Source organism: Andrographis paniculata, unplaced genomic scaffold, assembly GCF_009805555.1.
Source record: "Andrographis paniculata isolate CXL003 unplaced genomic scaffold, ASM980555v1 Contig87END, whole genome shotgun sequence".
In the NCBI taxonomy this organism is placed as follows: Eukaryota; Viridiplantae; Streptophyta; class Magnoliopsida; order Lamiales; family Acanthaceae; genus Andrographis; species Andrographis paniculata.
Genome location: NW_026137625.1, coordinates 2,660,161 through 2,680,230, shown reverse-complemented (window position 1 = coordinate 2,680,230; position 20,070 = coordinate 2,660,161). Strand labels below are relative to the sequence as shown.

At 32.2% G+C, this 20,070-nt stretch overlaps 3 protein-coding genes and 2 non-coding genes across 5 annotated transcripts; all 5 read left to right on the top strand.

The window, feature by feature from the left end:
• The first annotated feature begins 3,328 nt into the window (after positions 1–3,328).
• On the top strand, positions 3,329–5,638 carry LOC127242670 (polygalacturonase-like). Its single transcript, XM_051262308.1, has 3 exons — positions 3,329–3,809; positions 4,241–4,530; positions 4,942–5,638. The coding sequence occupies exons 1-3, from the start codon at positions 3,357–3,359 to the stop codon at positions 5,387–5,389; spliced, it is 1,191 nt and encodes a 396-aa protein (XP_051118265.1). The 5' UTR covers positions 3,329–3,356; the 3' UTR covers positions 5,390–5,638.
• A 3,558-nt stretch (positions 5,639–9,196) lies between these two features.
• On the top strand, positions 9,197–10,924 carry LOC127242589 (polygalacturonase-like). The gene is made up of 4 exons (XM_051262170.1): positions 9,197–9,646; positions 9,955–10,244; positions 10,364–10,592; positions 10,691–10,924. Exons 1-4 carry the CDS (start codon positions 9,197–9,199, stop codon positions 10,922–10,924), a joined length of 1,203 nt encoding a protein of 400 aa, XP_051118127.1.
• Positions 10,925–11,924: 1,000 nt separating this feature from the next.
• Positions 11,925–13,763, top strand: LOC127242588 (two-component response regulator ARR14-like). The gene is made up of 4 exons (XM_051262169.1): positions 11,925–12,027; positions 12,231–12,380; positions 12,486–12,848; positions 12,952–13,763. The coding sequence occupies exons 1-4, from the start codon at positions 11,925–11,927 to the stop codon at positions 13,761–13,763; spliced, it is 1,428 nt and encodes a 475-aa protein (XP_051118126.1).
• Positions 13,764–18,078: 4,315 nt separating this feature from the next.
• Positions 18,079–18,244, top strand: LOC127242786 (U1 spliceosomal RNA). The gene has a single exon (XR_007836889.1). It is a non-coding gene; the product is annotated as a U1 spliceosomal RNA (small nuclear RNA).
• A 123-nt stretch (positions 18,245–18,367) lies between these two features.
• On the top strand, positions 18,368–18,482 carry LOC127242780 (U5 spliceosomal RNA). The gene has a single exon (XR_007836883.1). It is a non-coding gene; the product is annotated as a U5 spliceosomal RNA (small nuclear RNA).
• Positions 18,483–20,070: the final 1,588 nt, after the last annotated feature.

The window sequence follows — 20,070 nt, the reverse complement described above, 5'->3', positions numbered from 1 at the left end:
AATTTAAATTATAAATTCCTATTATTGTATATATAAAGATATTAAATTTCAAATATTAATTTTGACAAATTGGATCGGGCCAGGTATAGCTTGACATTCATAGGCCCAGATATGGCCATTTTATTGGCATGCCGGGTCAGTTCGAAAAATTTTAAATTTATTTTTAAAGGCTCAAGTATGACTTTTTTTTTTTTTTTCTTTTTTGTGTGACGGAAATCGAATTTTCAGACCGTGCCTGTTTTTATCGGCTCTAAATTAACATGTATGAATTAGAACTATTTAATATTGTAACGGCCGCCGTATTATTAATACTAATTTGAAATATTAATTATAATAATAATATATGGTAGTTGCGTAACGAATTGTTTCTTAGAAAGGAAAAAAGCTGCGCATCAAGACATGCATGCATGCTTTCGTCTCAGCTCATCTCATCATTTTCTATTAATTTAATTAAGTACAGTATATAATATCAGAAAATATATTTATATAATTCTTGTCAACCAAGCATTCATATATATATATATATATATATATACCTATTATATTCACATAGTATATTTATTCTAAACATATATAAATCATCCCATGTGCAACTGCAATCATATACTATTATTTTGGATATCCTTGGACTTCCCATCTTAAACTGTTTTGATTAACCAGATCAATATATATTAGGGTAATTTTTTTTTTTTTTTTAATTACGTAAATGGATCTACTTATGATTTTAGTTTCGTAAGTGGAGCATGTCGCAAACTAGTCCTATAAATAAAAATTTTTCGCTGTTTTAGTCCTCCGGCGCCGGAGACGCCCGTGTGGCTCGCAGGAGGCCACGAGTCCCGCCAGGTCAGCGACACCTGACGGACACATTGATTTTTTTATATATATTTTTTCATTTTTTAATTTTTAAATTTTTTTTTAAAATTTTATTTGCCTTTTTTAATTTTTTTAATTGTTCCAATTGAAAAAAATTAAAAAAATGAAAAAAAAAAGAAAAAAAAAAGCCACGTGTCCGCCAAGTGTCCCACCAGGTCAACGACACCTAGCAGACACCTAGCCTCCGGCGAGCTACGCGGGCGTCTCTGGCGCTGGAGAACTAAAACAACGAAAAATTTTCACTTATGAGACTAGTTTGCGACAGACTCCACCTACGGGACTAAAATGATAGGGGCCAGTTACGGGAATAAAAAAACAGTTTACCCTATAGGTGACTAGCATATATCGTATGGATGATTAACGCATTTTTATACATATTTCAGCATATTTTGTATTATAAAATAACATATATTAAATTATAATATAATATATGTTAATTTATAAATGTATTATAAATATGTTAAAATATTTATAAATATACGAGGCTTACCCTATAGAATGTGCTGATTCGATCAAATCAATACTATGCTGAATAAACCTACTCAGCAGCTGATCTATACCTATATATTTTAAGTAAATTTTAATAAAATATATACTATAAATTAAATGGAAAAAAAATATCTACAATATAAATGAACACGCCCTAATTAAAATTTGGGAGATTGGAATGTATATAAATAAAGAATGGATCAAATTATATCATTTCAATTGTTAACTAATTAATTTTAAATTAATAATGGTAAACTTGATGTAATATTAATATTATACAATTAAATAATATATAAAATTTGTTGAATGATATGGAAAGACAAAAAAAAAAAAAAAAAAATTATTATGCAAAAACCACAAAAAATTTCAACAGTACTGAAGCTGGTTTGTTTTCGTAAAGTATTATATATCTTGATTTTTTTAAAAAAAAAATATAAAATAACAATTTAATAACATTGTACTTAGAATAAAGTTTATTTGAAAAAAAAAAAATCATTTTAATAATAAATCCATGATTATTAATTTGGACAACAAACCGAACAGCCTCAATTCATGCCTCGTTTCCTTCACTTTTATCTGCAAATCTCTGGACGACGACATTACACTATTACATATTGTATACTATAACATACATACATATGACTGGGAAAATAAAATAGATTATCCAATTTAATTTAATATTTTTATACCCAACATATATTAATTATTTATTTAACTATCATCCAATATCTACTCCACAAAATCCGTCTTAAAACATACTTCAAAAAATGTCCATTTTATTACTCACTCTGTCGCCTTTTTTTTTTTTTTTTTTTTTTTTTTTGCTTACAATGAAAAAATTCATACATAATTTTTAATTGTATATTTATTTATATAATTATACTTCTTTTTTTAACCTCGTTAATTCATCCACATATATTCCCACATATCGTTCGCCTAGTGTGACTTGCCTTGTCGGACTTATTTTGCAAGGTATTAGATTCAGACGGGTTTCTCAGTGTGTACTTTCGGATAATGGATGCGGATTCTCACGTTATATATATATATATAAACTTATATACAATTCTTAAAACATTCTAAATTTTTTTAAAAAATTTCATTATACTCCTTTGGTGGTTCGTAACATATACATTTATTATTTTCGTTGTCCCATAACAAGGAATTTTATTTTTTTCTTTTTTTTAATAGTAAATTCAACCACAATACGTATTACTCACTCTGTCCCATAACAACGCATCTATTTACTTTTTGCATGTTGATATTTGAATATTAATTATTATATCAAATTATATTACAAATAAAGAGAAAATGACAAAATACTTCTATTGGTGTCCTATAATACTAATATAATGACATTTGTATAAAAAATTATACAAATATAAGGATATTTTCAATGTTAAGTATAATGACGCAAAAGACAAATGAATACTTTGTTATAGGACGGAAGGAGTATAAATATATGCTCCAATTTACATCAAATTAAACCATAAAGGCCAAGAACTCTTTATATATAAAAGTACCATCAACCACCTTTTAAATACTTGTTATTTCTTAATGTCTGTGCAAAATTTTTTATATATATATTGTTAATGGATCACGTATTATATTTTATCCATTTATATATAACTCTAAAAATAATTTATAAAAAATATACCCAATAGACAGTAGAAGCAAAATAAATAAATAAAATTTATATAAAATAATAATAAATAAAAAAACACTATATTCATTAGAGCTGGTACGCAATCAGTTTGTGATCCTTTGGTTGACAAAGGAAGTAAAATCTAACACAACAGAAAATATTAAAAAAAGAACAGTTAATGTTAGTTATGCCATCCAAAAACAGGACTTAAATTTTTTGTCCAAATTGGGCAGCCAAATCCTTCACAGTACTGTTGACTCTCAACTCTATAAATACCTTCGAATCCACAAAACTTTTTATCACATCCATCGATCGAACAAACTTTCTCAACAAATTTCAGTTAAAAAAAAAAATGGCTGCCATGAAAATTCCCTCTTCATTTCTGATTCTCATTCTAATAACACTCTTCCACTCTCCGGCGAGCCTCGACGCCGGTTCGACCTTCGACGTGCAGTCATTTGGGGCTAAACCCGACGGCGAATCCGACTCCACAAAGGCCTTTTTAAGCGCATGGCACGCCGCATGTGGTGCCGCCTCCCCGGCCACAATGTATGTCCCGCCGGGGAGATACTTGCTCTACAATGTCTACTTTTCGGGGGAGTCGTGCAAGAGTAATTCGGTGATGATACGTATTGATGGCACGTTGGTCGCGCCGTTGGATTACGATATTGTCGGGAAAGTTGGCAAGTGGTTGCAGTTCGAGAAGGTTTCTGGAGTTTCGATAAGTGGCGGAACCCTAGACGGCCGGGGGACGGCTTTGTGGGCTTGTAAGGAGGCCGGGAAGAGTTGCCCTAAAGGAGCCACGGTACGATTCGTTCTTCGAACCCTTTTTTTTTTTTTCCGAAATTAGGGTTTCAATAGTATTGAAAATGTTGAAATTGGTGTAACTTATTGTCTATTTGGGTAGAGTTCGCATTTAGGATTTAAAAAAAATTCACTATAGAATTAGATGATAACTTATAAAATATATTTTTACTTATTTATTTTTTCTAAGCGTGAATAATTGAAAAAGTGGAAACAAAGTTAAGTAGCATGTAAAATTATTGACTTTAGAGAGATTGACTTATGTGGAAAGGATGATTCACAATGATCGACTCGTTATATAGTTCATAATGAAATATAGTTATGCCTTTTTGTGTTGATACTATTTGCTTGTAAGGAAGTTTTGTAGCGATCGCTAAGGTTTATGAATACTTACAAAAAACACTAACGATTTTTTCTTTTCTTTTCTTAAAGTCGTTGGCTTTCTACAACTCCGACAACATAGTGATCACCGGATTGACCTCGTTGAATAGCCAAATGTTTCACATTTTGATCGATGGATGCCAAAATGTTAATCTTGTTGGCACGAGGATCTCGGCCTCGGGGAACAGCCCGAACACGGATGGCATCCATGTCGAGCATTCATCGGGTGTTACTATTATGAACTCTCGCGTTGGCACCGGGGATGATTGTGTTTCCATTGGCCCTGGAACCTCCAATTTGTGGATCGAAAATCTGGCTTGTGGCCCCGGCCACGGCGTAAGGTTAGTATATTGTTAAATGATCATCTTTCACCTAAGTATTTAAATTGTAGAAAAATACATTATTAATTACATATTATTCCGCTCCGTGCGGTGGTAAAATTTTCATTTGACTTTTACACGTAAATTAAGGTAAATTAGTATTTTTTTAGATATGTAGTATAATAAAGTAATGTAATAACCATTTTACCCTCGGAAGTAATCTGAACCGTAAAAAGTAAGAATATTTTGATATTTAGTTGAAATTTAATTTTTTAAGAAAAAGAAATGAAAAATTTTGAGACAAAAAGAAAAAAGTTTAGTAGTGGATGGAGAAAATATATAGTTTTTCAATAAATATTTTCAAGCATAAAATGTTACGCATACGATAAATTTGCGGTATCTAACATAAAATGCGCACGCAACTTTTTACAGTATCGGAAGTCTCGGTTGGGACTCGCAAGAAGCGGGAGTGCAAAACGTGACGCTCAAGACGGCGACCTTCACAGGGACTCAAAACGGCGTGAGGGTCAAGACATGGGCGAGGCCGAGCAATGGATTCGTTAGGGATGTCCTATTTCAACACCTCGTCATCGACAATGTCCAAAACCCTATCATCATCGACCAAGACTATTGTCCGAACCACGAAGAGTGCCCTCACCAAGGATCCGGCGTGAAGATAAGCGACATTACTTACCAAGACATTCACGGGACATCGGCTACCCAAGTTGCCGTCAAATTCGATTGTAGCAAGACGAAGCCGTGTAGTGGAATTACGATGGAGGGGGTCGATCTAACCTACAAAAACAAACCGGCGACGGCTTCTTGCGCCAACGCCGGAGGGAAAACGAGCGGCGCCGTCGAGCCTATGAGCTGCCTATAAGTATAGGTACATAGATGAAGATCGACTTATACTTAGTTTCTATCGATTATTCATACTCAAAAGATATATGATAAGAATACTCATGAAAATATTTACATATATATATACATATTCTTTACAAATGAAGCTTGGGAGCTTTATTTCGTATAAATTATCGTATGTAGCCATAGCCACACATATATAATACGTATGTATATGTAGAGAGAGATATATCGACCAAAAAGGAATGTTGTGTTGTTATTTGTTCATCACCACTTTTATATGTTTATTGAATATTAATGATTGTATTTTATTTTGTATGAAATATCCATTTTAGGCTTAATGCATTTTATTTTCATCCTTTTTTTTTTTTCTCTTATTTTTAGTTTGATTTCCTAAAATTGTTATTTACGTAAAGTTTTATATTTTTATTTTATTTTTATCATTTTAAAAATAATTTATAAAATATACCCGCAGATAAAAAATAAGTGCAAAAATTTGAAAAAAATATCAAAATTATACTAAAATTTATAATATTGCACCCAAAGTAAAATAATATTTTTGACGAATTTATTTGGTTTTGGTTTGAAATCAAGGTTGGATTTGAATTATAATTTAAATTGTATTTTCATTTGATATTTTTTGAAAAAAAAAATATATTTTTAATGGTAATGGTACAGATGGAGTAAATAGTGATGGGTTTTAATTCAAATAGAAAACAAACAAACCTGTAATGCATGTACATTCAAAGTGTGAGCTGGTTTTTTCTTGATATGCTTGAAGTTAGATGTTCAATTTTCGTTTAGATGCATGAGTTGTGTGTTTGTGTGAATAAAAAAAATAAATAAAATGATGTTATTTGATTGTAAGTTATATATTTGATTAAACATTAATTTAACATATATTTTGAATATTTTAAGAATTATACTTCATATTAAAATGTATATTCAATAAAGATGTCACATAAATTATTTCAAAAAAGACAAAAGCTTTAAAATGCATATAAATATATTTATTTATAAATAAGATACTTTAAGCGAATTCTTTACTTTTAAAAAATTTAAAGAACAATTGAGAAAAAAAAAAAAAAACAAACAGAAAAAACAAAAAAACCCTTCTGCATGCTCTCTACAATAAAAATAAAAAAAAAACCCCTCTTAATTGAGATTGTTGTGTTTGTAGTGTAGATTGATACTTTCGATAGAGAGTGGGTCAGGTCATGCTAGATTTGGATTAGCTATACAAAATAATTAGGGACTTTTTCAAATACAAGATAATGAATTGTAACAATTGTGGTGAAAATTTGTTGGATCGTAGTATAATTATGTTCAATTATATTTTATATTAATTCGAACATTCTTATATATTGAATGAAAAAATATAGTTGAATTATGATGTAAATACTGTGAATGAAAAAGTTTTCTAATTATTTTGTCGTATGGACAAACGGTGCTTCTATTCATTCAGCAAGTTATTTATATTTTCAGCACTTAAACATTGTAAACAGACTGCAACTGCAATCGTGCTGCAGATCTACTGTGAGTTTGTCTGTATTCATTTTGTCTATTCTACCAAGTCGTTTACAAGAGACAAAATGAATGTTTATGAAAGGTCAAAGCATGCGAGATTCATGAAAAATCATTTCATCCTATTTCTATTTCGGTGCAAAGAAAAATTAATGTGAGATTTTTCTAACCAATACTATATGTGTTGTATACTCAACCGGACATACATGCAGAATGGTTGTGAGTGAGTTTGAGATTGTTTGTTAGAGAGAGAAATATAGTTTGAAACTCTCACCCTCTGTCCATTTCGATTCTCTATAATGTGAATGAGTGTTTAGGACAAAAAAAACTATTGAGGAGTTTGTCGGAGATCGAGTTGAAAGAGTTCCAATCGAAGGAAATAATCAGGCTCTACGTAGCTTTGCTATATGATCGTTGTTAGCATACGTTTGTAACAACGGGAACCTGTGGAAGTATTTTTTAAAGTAGGTTATGATAGGAGGTTGAGTTGAAGAATTTAATTTGGAGTTATTTAGTTTTGTAATCAAGAGTGATTATAGTAGACCTTCTCCTAGATTCCGATCCCTGAATGCACGTTGATTTATAACCAAACCAGATCACCAAATATTTTGTCTCATTTATTGTTTTGATTTATGCATTTAATTCATGGGAAAAATATGTTATAACTGTGAACTAACCACGTTCCGTGAATTGACCCTGAAGTGTTTGATGTATTGCTCGAACACCATTTTCCAACAAATAAGTATAGAGGAGTATTTAATTGTTTTAGGATATGCATGCATGCAGATTACATAACGTTGGCTACTTTACGTGGATTCAACTCATCATTGAATTTCTGCAATTTGGATCCATATGGATCTTTTTCACACTAGATATATTGAATGGTATTTAATTAATTATTTTGGTGGTACATTGCATTTGCATGTAGATAAATATATAATAGTGTATGTAGGTGTATTTTGGTAAACGTTACTAATTAAAGTCGTTAATATATAGTGTGGGTACATTTATTTGAACTCTTCCCCATTTGGGTGTGCCTTAGGATAAATTTCATTGTATCTCTTGCCATTTAATAAAATATTGCTATTATCCCGTCCCGTAAGGATGACCTGATGGTGCAGGGGTTGGGCGTGTGACCATGAGGTCATGAGTTTAAACCCCCGACGTCTCAAGTCACCTGCCATAACTATTAGGTTTGACTGGGGGTTTATCCAATTTGTACTTTCGGGTGGCGACTGCGAATTTCCACGTCATAAAAGAAGAAAAAATTGCTATTATCCCATATGAAAAAGTTACTCAAGGTTTATATAATTATACAATGAATTAGGTTGAATTATTTAAAATTAAATTTAATTTAAATCAATACGTGGGCTAATTATTAAATTAGAATAATATATTTTACATATATAATAAATATATTAATACCTAATTCGATCCGTTTACTGGATTCGTGTAAACCCGTATATATATAATCAATTAAGTTGAAATCTTTGACCAAAATTCAATTATTTCGTGTCAGGTTCGTATTAAAATATCGTTTCGTATCAGTTTTTGCCCCCCTCTCTCTCTCTATATATATATATGCACATCTGTATTAGTGTGTGATTGTGGATGGCAGGGATGGAGACACTCCATATAGCAAATATTAGAAGACTGTTAAAATTGAGAAAATACATGCATGCATGCACTCAAGTACTTTCAAATCTAATTATTAAATTTACATAAATTTTGTAAGAAATCTCAGAAATACTATAAATTATATTAATTATATGTATAGTCATTTATATTACTATTGAACTAATTTGGCCAAACCTCATTCATCATATCTATACATATATATTTTTTCCATTAACTCCTAAAGTCCTTCTAATTAAATTATTTGTTACTTTATGGAGTATATTAACAGTAGATAGCTCCTGACTTATGTAACACCAAATTTATTTCCACACATGCACAATTGACTACTACTCCTAATAATAATAATAATAATAATAATAATAATAATAATAATAAGAATATGCTGCGTGAGTTAAGTTACGTAACATAAACACCAAAAAATACAGTGTGTATCATTTACACAGTAAATGTGACCAAAACAATTAGGCAAAACCTATTTTTAATTTTATATATGTTCACACTTAAACAATAATGTTAGTTATTCTCATTTCCATACCCTATAAATAAAAACGACCCCTCCTTAAGAATTCCAAAATACACAAAAAGTTATTTCATCAATTTCTATAAAATTAAGAGAGAAAAAGAAAAAAAGAAAAAAAGATCAAAAATCAAAATCAAATTCATCATGAAAACTTTTTATAAAATTTTCGCCTTCACCGTATTAGCGCTCGAATACTACTTGCCGTTGTCAGGTCTTGCTGCCAATCCGACATACAATGTGAAGTCATTCGGGGCCAAATCCGATGGGAATTCAGATTCAAGTAATTCATTTCTACAAGCATGGGATGTTGCTTGTGCTTCCACAGCCCCGGCCACCGTATATGTTCCCCGGGGAAGATATTTTTTACGTGGAATAAATTTTTCAGGAAAGTCATGCAAAAATCATGCGATAAATATTCGCATTGACGGGACTCTATTAGCTCCCGCAAACTACAATGTGGTTGGGAAACTTGGTACGTGGTTGCGATTTGATGGGGTCACCGGAGTTTCTATCTCCGGCGGAACCCTAGATGGCAAGGGAAATGCATTGTGGGCTTGCAAGAATTTGGGCCGGACTTGCCCTAATGGAGCCACGGTAAGCTTGAGTTTATGGTTGTGCTTGTTTGTGGGTTAGGATTTTTGGATTTAAATTTTTGAACAGTGAAAAATCGAATTTAAATAGTTGTTTGATGCAATATAAATATATATTGATATGATAGTTTTAAATGTAAAATAAATTTGTAGTATAATATATGATTTGAAATTTTTGAAAAGAAAAAAAGAATTTGAACAGTAAAAATATGAGTAAAATCCACAAAAGAACACGACCTAAGTTTGTCATGGTTATGCTAGTATAGTGATCGATGGATTGTTAATAATGATATATTATTGTCAAATTTGTAGTCGTTGGCGTTTTATAACTCAAAAGATATAGTGATCAACGGATTGATCTCGATGAATAGCCAAATGTTCCATATTGTCATTTACGGAAGCCAAAATGCGAAGCTTGCGAATGTGAAGATCTTAGCTCCTAGGAGTAGCCCAAACACCGACGGAATTCATGTGGAGCATTCATCGGGAGTTACAATTACCAACGCTCACATTGGCACCGGGGACGATTGCATTTCCATCGGTCCTGGTACCTCCAACTTGTGGATCGAGAAAATAGCGTGCGGCCCGGGCCACGGTGTAAGGTATAATTATATGCATACATACATCAATGCGCAAAAATTGGATGATTTTGTAATAATATAAGTTATTTATCGAATACGTATGTACTATACTCAATCAACTATTTATTATTTTCTTGTAGCATCGGAAGTTTAGGGTGGACGCAAAATGAGGCCGGAGTTAAAAATGTGACCGTTAAAGCTGTCACATTCACGGGGACTACAAACGGTTTAAGGATCAAGACATGGGCGAGGCCGAGCAATGGATTCGTCAAGGACATTGTGTACCAACATGTGACCATGGCCAATGTCGAAAACCCTATTATCATCGACCAGAATTATTGCCCAAACCACCAAAATTGTCCGAATGAGGTAAGATATATACAAACGGGAACGAAGACATACATATGCTTTGTCGTCATCCCATCCGAATTGTTCATGTCTAATTATCGATTCTGGTATTCTTACAGGCATCCGGTGTGCAAGTCCACGGGGTACATTACGAGGACATACATGGGACATCGGCGACTCAAGTCGCCGTGAAATTCGATTGCAGCAAAGCGAAGCCTTGTAGCGGGATAATGATGGAGGAAGTGAACCTTTCTTACGACAATAAGCAGCGGGCGGCGTCTACGGCTTCGGCTTCTTGCGCCAACGCCGGAGGAACGTCGGCCGGAGTTGTCAAGCCTACGAGCTGCTTCTAGAGCTGAGAGAATTATTATACAAATTAGATACTATTAATTGCATGTTTATTTATTTATTTAATTTTTATATATACATATGCTAACACATGTGTGTAGCTATAACAAATATTTCGAGGCATAATTGTATGTCTTGTATTCGTTAAATTGTATTCGTATAGTGGTGAGTATGGTTCCGTTATTTGCTAGCAGGCATTGGATATTCGAACCGAATCAAACCAAACAAATATTTGAAATCGTGAACCGTATTTCAACCGAAAATTTTGGTTAACCGAAAATATTTACAATATTTGCAAATGATTCAAACCGAATCGAAATTAATAAAAAAATATATTAAAAAATTATTAAAATTTTAATTAAATAAAAATAATTGCAAATATTTCAAATATTCGAATCGAAAACCGAACCAAAACTGAACCAAATATAATTATTAATATAAATTTTAAATATAAATATATTCAGTTCGGTTAATCGAACCGAAGAAAAAAAAAACCGAAACTGAACCGAACCGAACGAATATCAAATATGCTGTATTTGTATTCGGACCAAATTTGCTCGTTTAACCAAAAATTCGATTCGATTCAGTTTATTTAACAGTTCGACGGTTCGGTTCGTCTTTTTTGGCCACCATGCATAGTAATATTGTTGTGTCCTGCGTATGCAGCATTAATGGAATGAGCACGAAGGGAATTAGTTAGTTAGTTAGTTAGTTACTAATCCAAATTAAGGTTTATAGGGTTTTCTTATTGTTATTTTTAAAACATCATAATTCAACCATAATCTATCTAGAAACAATAACTAAGGGTTGTTAAGTTACCGTTTCAATTTCGATTCACGCTATACAAATATTTACTGAATTAGTTTTTTTAGTATCTATATATACACAGAGAATGAGAGTGCTTTTACATTTGAACGTACTTCATCATTAATACAAATTGGTGATTGTGGAATAAACGTAACCTGAATTTGTTCTTAACGAAGATTTGAAATACAAAATATGATTATGGATTACCGTATCCCTTTCCCAGTGAAAGTCCTAGTTGTAGACATGGATCCTACTGCCTTGGATGTTCTGACCAGTTATCTTCTCAAGAATAACTATTTAGGTGACAATGCATTATTCTTGATGTATTTTATTTCTTTCTCTATCATCCATTTCTATTTTCATTTCTTTGATAGATTTCATATAGAATATGGGATCTCAAAGGAAATAGAAATAGAATTGGATGGCGCAGGGAGTAATATTGTTTTGTTTATGTTTTTTGGATTTCGATTTCTGACTGTGGATATAATTGTTGGATGTGTCCAGTGTGCCCGTGTAGTTCAATGCAAGGGATGTTGCAACGGCTGAAGAATGAAAAAGATTTCGACTTGATAATATGCGACGCCGACCTTCCTGGTCTCGACGTTAGCAAATTTCTCGCCTACGTCGCAACTGTGATGAATCTTAGAGTAATAAGTAAGTATCGTCTCCTCAATTATTTATTTCAATTAATACAATCACCTCCTAATTAAATTTTGATATGTAGGACTGCATATTCAACTGATTTATGCATATATGCAGTGATGTCCGTCAATGGGTCAGAAAGCAAGGTGATCCAAATGGTGGATGGTATTTGTTCATTTTACTACCCGAAGCCAATCGAGGAGAATCAAGCGAGATACTTGTGGCAGTATGCGATCGGGAAACAAAATCAGCAGCAGCAACAGCCCAAATTGGTGACTGAAGAGCAGCATGGACATGAATTCGTCCATGCAGGTCCCTCGCCGTCGTCGTCGTCCAAGAGAAAAAGAAATGACAGAGAATTAAGTAGTAATGAAGAAATACCGTACGCAGAGTCTTCGTCCAAGAGGGAGAAACGGTTATGGAATGACGAGCTCCACAGCAAGTTCTGTGAAGCAATACAACAGCTGGGAGGAATCGACGGTACATTTACATTCATATTCATGTTCATGTTCATCTTAATTATTAAATCTCATTTAACTAACGAACTAGGTTTTCGTTTCTTCTATTTATTTTTTGCTTTCAGAAGCTACGCCAAAGTTAATAGAGAAGGCCATGAATATACCAGGGTTGACAAGGCAACATATCTCGAGCCATTTGCAGAAATACCGCCTCAAATTAAAGGCCGGAAAAGAAGCTACTAAAAAGAAGCACAATCACTTTGAGAGAGTACTGTCTTCCGAGATGATTCAGATTCAGCCTCAGCCTCAGCGTGCGTTCCAACAAGAAGAAAATAGGAATGCCTATTCAATTTCGGAGAATATTCTTTCGGTAACTAAAATCGGCTTAGATGGGCGACCTTGCAGTACTACGACTACTACGATGCCGATGCAGCAGAATTCAATGAATCAAAGGATATTGTATCCTTACAGTAGTCAGATGGCCCCTTGTAATGTTTGGTCGGATGCTTCTCCGTCCTACACCAAAGACGACTGCCCCCGACTCCAACTCCCGACCGCTGATAATGTATCATCGGATCAGCCATCCTGTCCGGTGGTGCAGTTGCCACCAGCAGCTTACGAAGCAGAAGCTGTTACTTTGGATGAAATATTTAGTGATGATTCAGCGACAGCGGGCAATAGAGTCAATGATTCTGATGTCGGAGAAATGATCAAGGAGCTATTAAATGATCCTTCGGATGATGAGAACGCTGTTGCTGCTGCTGCCAGTACCCAATTAGTCGAACAGAATACTACGATGCAGATGGAGGTGCAGCAGAATTCAATGAATCAAAGCATGTACCCTTACAGCAGTGACATTCTTTCTGATCTGCCCGACCATTTAGTCGAGGAAGAAGCTTGCCAGAAACTAATGAAGGAACTGTACAAACTATTGTAGGAGACTTTTGTCGTGACCATTATTGATTGGTCATTAAAAATTGAAAATATACACTCCCTCCAACTACTTCAAAAGCCATTTTGTGAAGAGGTTTTACTATATTAAAATTTAATATAATAATATTTTATTTATTAGTAGAATTTTTTTATTTTTTTTATTTTTATTTATTTTTATGTTTTTATCATTTATAAATGAATTTTATATTTGTAATTTATTATAAACGTTAAGAGTATTTTAGTATTAATATATAGCTTATTTTATATTAATCGAGATATAGTATATGTTTTATTATTGTATAATGCAAAATAATATTTCTTTCTTCTGAGCTAATTATGTCATTTTACTTGGACATTCCGATTAAAGAATAATGATATTATCTTTGTCCGACTCTAATATATATTTCTTTTTGGTTTGTTTGCTTTGTGTTTTATAATAGATGTTTTTTTGATGTCATGAAGAATTATATTAATAGTATAAAAAATTATATATTTATTTTGAATAATTAATTTGTTTAAGTAAATCGAATAAAATATATGTATTACATATAGCGGGTTAATGTATATATTGTAATTTTTTAAAAAAATTTATAAAAAATTAATGCCATAAAAAAATAAAGTGAACAATGTCGGACAAATTTGAGCTACACTAAATAAGTGGAGTATTATATAGCACAGTTTATTGAGAATGCTTGATAAAATTCAAATTCATAATTTTATTGTCATTTTATCACACCAATTCAATTGATATTTTTAATTCAATAATAAAGTAGTAAAATCAAATAAAATTCATTGTAAATAAACTTAATTATACATAAAAAACTACATAATTGATTGAAATAAATACATATATATATATATATAATTTCCAAAATATGATAGAAAATAAATTAAATCTAAAATTATATAATTATTAATATATTAAACATTTATTAGTTTTATATTTTATATACAATTTCTCGTAATGTTATAAAAAAAAATTTTCAAATTATTTTACAAAATAAACACACATATCTCTTTTCTTATCTTGCCGTCAGACCACCAGTCAAAACAACCGTCCTAATATTGTAGTACAATTTTAGGAGTACTTTAGTTAGGAGATGAATATTGCAAATTTATACCAGAATTTAAAATACAATTTAATTAGCTGAAATAATAGTAGAATAAAACTCAAATTAATTAATAATAAGGAATCCAAAAACATATTAACAATTAAGATATTAAGGCTAAATGCAAGTTTTGGGAATTAAAATCAATAACCAAAACAAACAGCACCTTAATTTAATTGAAACCGCTTCCCCTTCTATGAATGAAATTAAAAGGAGATTCCATTTTGAAAAATAATCCTTTCTCCATCCACAAACTAATGTCCTATTTTTTTTTATATTAGACTTCCAACGACTATTGTCATATATTTCATTTTTTAAACACAAATTTTACATTTTTACTTTCATTTTTTAAACACAAATTTTACATTTTTACCCTTCATTACTTTTAATGTTTACAATACAATTAAGGAAAAATTTGTCAAAAAAGACAATTACCTAAACAACCGTGCAAATATATTTTAGGATGAGGGAGTAGTAATGAGCTTAAAAAATACTACCGTAATTATCAAAAAATAACAATAAGATTGCGATAAGATTGCATCCTCATTAATATATATAACCATCTTCCTTGTATAACTTGAATTTGTTTTTCACCAAGACCTCAAACACAAACTTGAATTTATTTTTCACCAAGACCTCAAACACAAAATATGGGTATGGATTTCTGTATTCCCTTTCGAGTGAAAGTTCTAATTGTAGATACGGATCTGACTGCCTTGAATGCTCTGTCAAATTATCTTCTCAAATACGACTATTCAGGTGAGAATACATCATTGTTGGTGTACAACCTCCCTTCCTCGTCCAATTTTGTTTCCATTGTAAATCCTACTAAATTCCTTCTGCATCCAATTTTGTTCTCATTTCCTTTGTAAATCCCACATCTCGATGTGGGATTTACAAAGGAAATGAGAACAAAATTGGACGGTGGAGGGAGTAATATTTTTTTGTTTAAGTTTTTCGATTTCCAGTTCGACAGTGAAAATAACTGTTGAATGTGTGCAGTGAATATGTGTAGTTCAATGGAAGGGATGTTAAATTGGCTGGAGAAAGAAAAAGATTTCGACTTGATAATATGCGACGCCGACTTTCCTGGCCTCAATGTTAGCAATTTTCTCGCATACCTCGCAACTGTGATGAATATTAGAGTAATAAGTAAGTATCGTCTCCTCAATTATTTATTTCAATTAATACAATCACCTCCTAATTAAATTTTGATATGTCGGACTGCATATGCAACTGATTTATGTATATATATGCAGTGATGTCCGTCAATGGGTCAGAAAGCAAGGTGATCCAAATGGTGGATGGTATTTGTTCATTTTACTACCCGAAGCCAATCGAGGAGAATCAAGCGAGATACTTGTGGCAATATGCGATCGGGAAACAAAATCAGCAGCAGCAACAGCCCAAATTGGTGACTGAAGAGCAGCATGGACATGAATTCGTCCATGCAGGTCCCTCGCCACCGTCGTCGTCCAAGAGAAAAAGAAATGACATAGAATTAAGTAGTAATGAAGAAATACCGTACGCAGAGTCTTCGTCCAAGAGGGAGAAACGGTTATGGAATGACGAGCTCCACAGCAAGTTCTGTGAAGCAATACAACAGCTGGGAGGAATCGACGGTACATTTACATTCATATTCATGTTCATGTTCATCTTAATTATTAAATCTCATTTAACTAACGAACTAGGTTTTCATTTCTTCTATTTATTTTTTGTTTTCAGAAGCTACGCCAAAGTTAATAGAGAAGGCCATGAATATACCAGGGTTGACAAGGCAACATATCTCGAGCCATTTGCAGAAATACCGCCTCAAATTAAAGGCCGGAAAAGAAGCTATTAAAAAGAAGCACAATCACTTTGAGAGGGTACTGTCTTCGGAGATGATTCAGATTGAGCCTCAGCCTCAGCGTGCGTTCCAACAAGAAGAAAATAGGAATGCCTATTCAATTTCTTCGATTGGCGAGCAAACTCTTTCGGTAATGAAAATCGGTGTAAATGGAGGACCTTGCAGTACTATTACTAGTACGATGCCCCTGCAACAGAATTCAATGAATCAAAGCATATTGCATCCTTACAGTAGTTGTCCGATGGCACCTTGTCATGTTTGGTCGGATGCTTCTCCGTCCTACACCAAAGACGACTGCACCCAACTCCAAGTCCAACTCCCGACTGCTGATTCTTCTAATGTGCAGAAGAATATTAATTATGCATCGTTGGATCAGCCATCCTGTCCGATGCAGTTGCCGCTAGCTGCTTACCAAGGAGAGGCCGTTACTTTGGATGATTTTTTGGATGATGATTCACCGATAATTGATTCTGAAGTTTTCGAGAAGCTATTAAATGATCTTTGGGGTGATCAGAATGCTGTTGCGGCTGCTGCCAATAGCCATCAGTGCCCTCAATCAGTCCAACTACCGACGATGACGACGACAGTGGCTGATCCTAACATGCAAACTTCAAATATTGTAAATACTGACGATGATGATGAGGTGCAACCCCAGCCCTAACCCAATGCTTGGACGGACGGAGCTTCCAGAAGATGATATGTTTGCGGATTGCATGGCCGATAATTTGATATAAGTGAATGATCCTTTTTAGGACATGATGTTCACAAAATTGTAGTATTCTACTGTACAACATATATATTAAGAGACTTTGTCTTGTTTTCTTATTCCAGTTTTATTTTTGATGAGATGTAATTTGTTTTCTATTATATTTTTGGAATTGTATATATATATATATATTTTATCTATTATGGGTTTTTTTTTTTATTTTTTTTTATTTTACTATAGACATTATTCAATTGGTGTGATAAGGTGTGAATTATAAAATCATGAAATCAAATTTTATCAATGCATTCTCAGTAAAGTCTTTACAATTTCTTTGATGTAGTTTATTTGATTGTGTAGACAACAAAAATATAAATAAACATATTTTAACAACTTTGTTTTGATAAGTATTTAATTAAATCTTAAAATTTTATTTATAAAAAAAAAAAAGAAGAAAGAATTTGTTAATTTAAATAAAGTTCTTAAAAAATGAAAATAAACAATATGTTAAAATTAATTTGTATGTATTAAAAACTAAAAAATATTAAAAAGTTTTTTATTCAGGTACAAGATATTTATTTTGTTATCCCACATCGACAGAGAAACCTAACCTATATAGGAAAGCAAAGTATATAACCAAAAGAAAGTATGGAGATACGTACTTACCTGGACGGGGTCAATGGCGATCAATAAGGTCAATGGCCTAGGGTCGTAACCTCCATTGCACTCCAAAGCCGGAGGGGAACTCCCCTAAGGTCGGCCTAAAGTGGTCGAGCCTGCGTTATAATTTGTGGCAGCGGGGCCTGCGTTCGCGCGGCTCCTACCAATCATAGTGTTATAACTTGTGATTATTTTTATATTTTTTTTTGTTGTAGGACAAACATAAACTATTGGCTTAAAGGATAGATTGTGGGTACTGAGGGTTGAGGGATCGAAATGGTTGTATGAAGCTGTAAAGTAAGCACATAGTGAACTATTTTTTCGCCTTTTACTAAAGAATACCACTTGTTTGTTGCAATTAAGCGGCATTATTCTATTTTTGAAAACGATCTTTTCATTTTTTGAAAGACTTCTATAATCCGAGTTTAATCATTTTTTTTTATTTTTTATTTTATTAATCTTTCAAAAGAACGTTCTCTTGATATTGTGAAGATAATTTATAGTGTATTTGTTAAGTTCAACATTGTCATTTACGGAAGCCAAAATGCAATGCCTCCATCTTGTGGATAAAAAAAATAGTGGTATAAACACTACAAAAAATAGTATATTTGTAACGGAATTCTGTCACTAAAGATCACGTAGCTAACGTAATTCCATCATTAATTCCGTCTCTAATATCATTAGTAACGGAAAAAGTGAATTTAATAACAAAAAAATCTCATTACAAAAATAATATTTTCTTGTAGTGAAATTTTTGCACATGTACATGTACATCAATGTGCTGAATTTGCACAAGTTTATTCGTAAGTTGTTTCTAGAATGTGTACTTGCATGAGAAGCTTAGGGTTGACACAAAACAAGGCCGGAGTCAGAAATATGACTGTTAAAACAGCCACATTCAACGATATTTATAATTAGTAAGTTAGTTAATAAATCAATATTAGGGTTTAGGTTCTTCTTCTTATGGTAATTAAAAATATTTATAATTCAACGATACTCTATATATCTGAAAGCAAAAATCTAATTTAAACGAGTTGGATCCGAGTTAAATGGTTTGGATTACAAATTGGGCACGGGTCATGGCGTCGGATAGGACCAAAATATTAACAGATAATTTTAATATTTTTATCCTTATTAAAAAATAAATATTTTTAAATAAAACCAACAAAAATGATAAAAAAATAATAATTTCAATTAGAACGAAAAGTGTATTGGTAAAATATGTAATAATATTGTTGGGTTATGTATGTTTATTTATTTATTTATTTAAATAAATTTATTTATTTTCGAATAAGAAGTAATGAAAGAAGTTAGTTAGTTAGTTACTAAATTCCAATTTGGGTTTACGTTTTTTTATTTTATCCAATAGGGTTTAGATTTTCTTTTGTTATTAAATATTCATAATTCAATATATTCTATTTCAAAACAAACTTATTTTTACCGTTTTTTTTTCCAAATATTTACTATATTAAATTATTTAAGATTAAAATAATAATAATAATTAGTGTCTATATATAGGTATAGAATGACAACTCTTTTACATTTGAAGTCGCACGTTAATACAAATTGGAGAATTTGGAAAAGCCTAATCTGAAGTTGTTCTTTACAGAGACTTGAAACACAAAATATGAGTATGGATTTTTCTATTCCTTTCCCAGTGAAAGTCCTAGTTGTAGACATGGATCCTACTGCTTTGGATGTTCTGACCAGTTATCTTCTCAAGTATAACTATTTAGGTGACAATGCATTATTCTTGATGTATTTTATTTCTTTCTCTATCATCCATTTCTATTTTCATTTCTTTTATAGATTCCATATAGAATATAGGATCTCAAAGGAAATAGAAATAGAATTGGATGGCGCAGGGAGTAATATTTTTTTGTTTCTGTTTTTTGGATTTCGATTTCTGACTGTGGATATAATTGTTGGATGTCTCCAGTGTGCCCGTGTAGTTCAATGCAAGGGATGTTGCAACGGCTGAAGAATGAAA